Below are 4,088 nucleotides of genomic sequence, written 5' to 3'. Positions count from 1 at the left end.
TCCAATAGCAGTGCAAAAACAGTGTAAAAAATATAAAAAATATATACAATATAAACATAGGACATAAAGTAATAGTGCAAAAAAGGGAGATTTTACTCTCAGTTCTCTCATTGTCTTTAGATGCAACAGGCAGTTTTCACTAAGAAAGCCCTAATAAACCCACTGTGCACTACATTCCTACTACCAAGTGGCAGACAGAATGCTAATGTGTCTGCTGGTTGTGTCAATAAGCAACTGTTTCAATTTCATCATATAAACTGAAAAGGTGATAATGTGTCAGTGAGAGTGTTTGCAGCTTGTTTCTGCTGCCAAAAAGACAGTAAACGCGGGTTTAAGGATATCATTTTTAAAGGCATTGTCACCCCAGCATTTAAAAAATAAATGATACATTGAAATCCACTCAAATAGAATCAATGTGAACAGTGGATTTGACTGCTGGGACAAAATAAATCCACAATCATTTTCAGGGCTGATAGCAAGTGCTGCCCTTTGACTGAACAGACAACCAGTGAAAAAATTAGGAAGCTTTTGTAGCTCCTAAGGTGTGCCTCACCTGTGCTTCTGTTTAACAGAGTTTCACTTGCTGTGAGACAGAGTTGATGATATAAAAACATCTTTTGAATATACTGTGTGAACTCATTGCTGTGTTAGAGACTGGCCTAACAAATTTGCTAACTGACTGAGCTTGTTCCCTACTTCTATAAAACTTACATACAATACAACCCTGACTGAAGGGCACAACTACCGACTGACTGTCAGATTTTAGCGAATAGCACAGATGTTGATCTGTCACTGTGTGGTGTGAGCAGGCCTTTTACTCTTCTTGACTTTTAGAGACAGAATATGATCAGAAAAAAGGAACATTTTTGATACAACTTCAGTAAATATAGCCTAAATATAATTCTCATGTTATAAAGTAATTGTATTTTACAACCATTTCTCTTAACATGAGGCTGAAGTTAGCATGTGGAACTGCTATAAGACATACAACTGTAAATAATGTACAATCTTGCTTTATTCTGTAACTGTGCTTATGGTATTTTTATTTTCCAACCTCTTTTAAGTGTAACTTAGACTTTATTACATACTTTACTACTTGAAATTAGTAAAAAGTTCATTATCATTGTTAGAATCTTAGGCAGAACTAGTAGTAGGCAACAATGATGTAATCTATAGGCTGGTCTACATGCTGGCATACTAGAATAAAGAATCCCATAAATTGTGGCTATGGATTGCATTTTCTGTTTACATGGATTAAAATAATATGATTATTGCTCATACAATATTAGATGTAAGAACAATACCCAGAGCAACCACCTGGGGGCAGCAAGCATCCATACGTCCATGTTTGAACTGAGTGTTGTTGTCACATCATTTACAATTATGTGTGAGACGCATTAGTGAGTGTCTGAATAATTTGCTAGGGTGTGAAGAATATGAAAATGCTGATCCTCTCCTCAGAACAATGATCTGTCTCAGCTACCAGAAATGCCTGGTCAGATAAAAATATGTGGGGACATGTGGGAGTGAATCCCCTGTGTAGGTTTGGGGTGGTTTTTAAAGTTACTTTAGGGTTTATAAAACTAAGTTTGTCAGGTATTGATCACAAGTATAGGTCACTCGATATAATGACAGCTTTCTTACAACAACCAACAAAAACAACCAAAATGGATGCCATTGTTGAGAGCTGGAAAAGCTAAAGCTGCTTTAAGCTAGATTTCAATGTGAAATGTCCCTATCAGACTGGCACTCTGTGAGGATGTAAATAGAAAAGACTGTTAAAGACACACAGTGGCTTTTCTGTATTTGCCCACCGCAACTCTAATGTGCTAAAATATCTGTGCATGGGAAGAGTGATGAATCGCATCTTGAGATTCGGACTCAGAATGCAAACACAGACTGGTCTGATCTGTAAATATTGTGTTAGATGCTACATTATAAGATATGTGGTAGTAAATCAGTTTCAGTCTGTAACATTACATTTTTCTGCCAGTTGGGGGCACCAACATACCAAAACTTCACATTTAATGTCGCGCCAACATGCAGAAATAAGAGTGAAAGCACCACCTTTAGTTTGCCTATTTTAGTCTAATGTACTCTACAGTAACAAAAGCAGAGTTCATTAGCTGTTTGCTGAAATGTGGACCAGTGTAAGTCCTGCTTTACAAGGGCTGCATTTAAGATGTGCACTAATGGCATCTATAACTTAAAACAAATTCTCTTTTATTAATCAAAGCTCCTGCCACCAGGGCTGACTTACCAACTGGGCAACTGCCCCTGAACTCTGTGTGTCAGCTGTTTTGCTGATTTAACTGACAATTTGTCTGTGAATTTCGGGGAACATCACTTTGAACGTATTCAACTGAAGCTTCTTCTTTATGACCTGGTCTTAAAGCTTTATGATGAAGAGGACCTTTGTGTCACTATCTTGTTTAAACTACTTGACTATTTCAAGAACGTCTTTGGTGACTCACTTAGGACTCACTTACCTTTTCCATCAAAAGAGAACCGGCTTCGTTCAGGCACTTAGTTTGGAACCGTTCAAAGCATTTTGACCAAAAATAAATCGGTTCAGAACCTGAAAAGTTGCTTCCCAGCAGGAACCAAAACATAGCAGGTTTTCCTTGGGAATCAAAGTGGTCGCGTCATATTCTACAGGTTGTTGTGCACTGTGCAGGTCCCTCTGTTGATGATGCATTCAATTACTATGGTTCCACTCAAAACTGGCGGAAACACGGCCTGGTTTGCTAGATAGCACCCAGGTTCTAGGAAAACTGAACAAAACCGGTTCAAGGACCAGAACTAATTTGTTGGAAAAGGGGCCACTGTGTTCTCTAGGCACTGATGCTGATGAAGTTTTATGGCTTTACGGCTTTTATGGAATTTTTCTTGTTTTTACTTGCACTTTTACCTCATTAATTTATTTTAGTGTTTGTTTATTGATCTCTCTTTGTAAGTCCTTAACTGGCTGACCTTTGGTAATGAAGGAGCCGTTCCTGCTGAGGGCGGAGTCTTTGCTGGAGGTGGAGTCACAGCGAAGGAGGGGCTCTGACTCATCGGGGAAGAAGCCTTTGGTGCGGTCCACCGGGGACTGCTCCACGCCCACGCCGCTGGCCCCGCCCACGCTACTGCCGCAGTTGCTGCCGCTGTGGCTGCCGCTGCCAACGCTGCTGGGGGACTCAAGAGGCTTGTGGATGGGACTGAGGCTTTGGCTTACATTCACTGAGGTCATCAGCTGGTTGATGTCAAACTGCAGATAGAAACGGAGAGATAAAGTGGAGGGACAGGATGAGGAGGGGGAGCAAGAACGACACACTAATGCTCAAACACAGACACACAGGCTGCTGTTTGCTGCCCACAGAGCACATGGGCTCCCACATCTAGGAATTCAACTGTATCTCTTCATCTCTCTCCTTCTCTCAACTCTTTTCCCCTCATGCTTTCTTTCCATCCTCCTTCTATTACTCTTTTTCTGAACCTCTTTTATTTATTTCATCCTCTCCTGAATGTCTCACTTTTCTCTTTCAGTCAGCACTCTTAATTCAAGGTTTAAACCATTTATTATGAAAATAATACACACTTCACTTTGAGTTATTGACTTAGTTCAGTGTGGGTCTATGCAGACAGAATCTGTGTCAGATGTTTATCTGGATTGCCTGTAGTTTTATAAATGGGAGGTTGACATAAATGATTGTAAAGTGTATGGAACATGTGGCTATAAAACATCTGTGACCTGAACCACTGCAAGTCTCAAATGTAATTTGATTTAAATGAGTTTTCCTGTTATTTTTATTTTTATTAATCAAACTTAATAAGCTTCTTTTTTTGACAAATTCTGTGTTTTCTTCTCTTGGATGCTTGGCCATTGTTCTATTAGCTCTTTGGTTGTTTTAACTGCGTACTTTTCTTTTTGCTACAAAAAACTGCGGAAAAAAGGGGGGCTGTGATAACATAAAGAAAAAGCATGAATGCACCTTTTACTCAGCAACACTAATTAAACACATTAACTAGCACTCCTAATGACATTTGCAAGAATCCACTTGGCCTGCATGAAAACAACCAATCAGAGCTGAAAAAGATAGAAAGAC

At 39.4% G+C, this 4,088-nt stretch overlaps 1 protein-coding gene across 1 annotated transcript in view; it reads right to left on the bottom strand.

The window, feature by feature from the left end:
* Positions 1 to 4,088, bottom strand: part of tnfrsf21 (tumor necrosis factor receptor superfamily, member 21) — a 44,714-nt gene that overhangs the window by 2,758 nt on the left and 37,868 nt on the right. Inside the window, exon 5 of the mRNA XM_035678227.1 lies at positions 2,974 to 3,250. Coding sequence (XP_035534120.1) covers positions 2,974 to 3,250 — 277 coding nt within the window. The remainder of the gene's footprint in view (positions 1 to 2,973; positions 3,251 to 4,088) is intronic.

The sequence above is a fragment of the Morone saxatilis genome, unplaced genomic scaffold (genome assembly GCF_004916995.1).
Source record: "Morone saxatilis isolate NCDOM2014 unplaced genomic scaffold, NCSU_SB_2.0 Contig7, whole genome shotgun sequence".
Taxonomy (NCBI): Eukaryota; Metazoa; Chordata; class Actinopteri; family Moronidae; genus Morone; species Morone saxatilis.
This window is presented reverse-complemented; position numbering and strand designations above follow the sequence as displayed.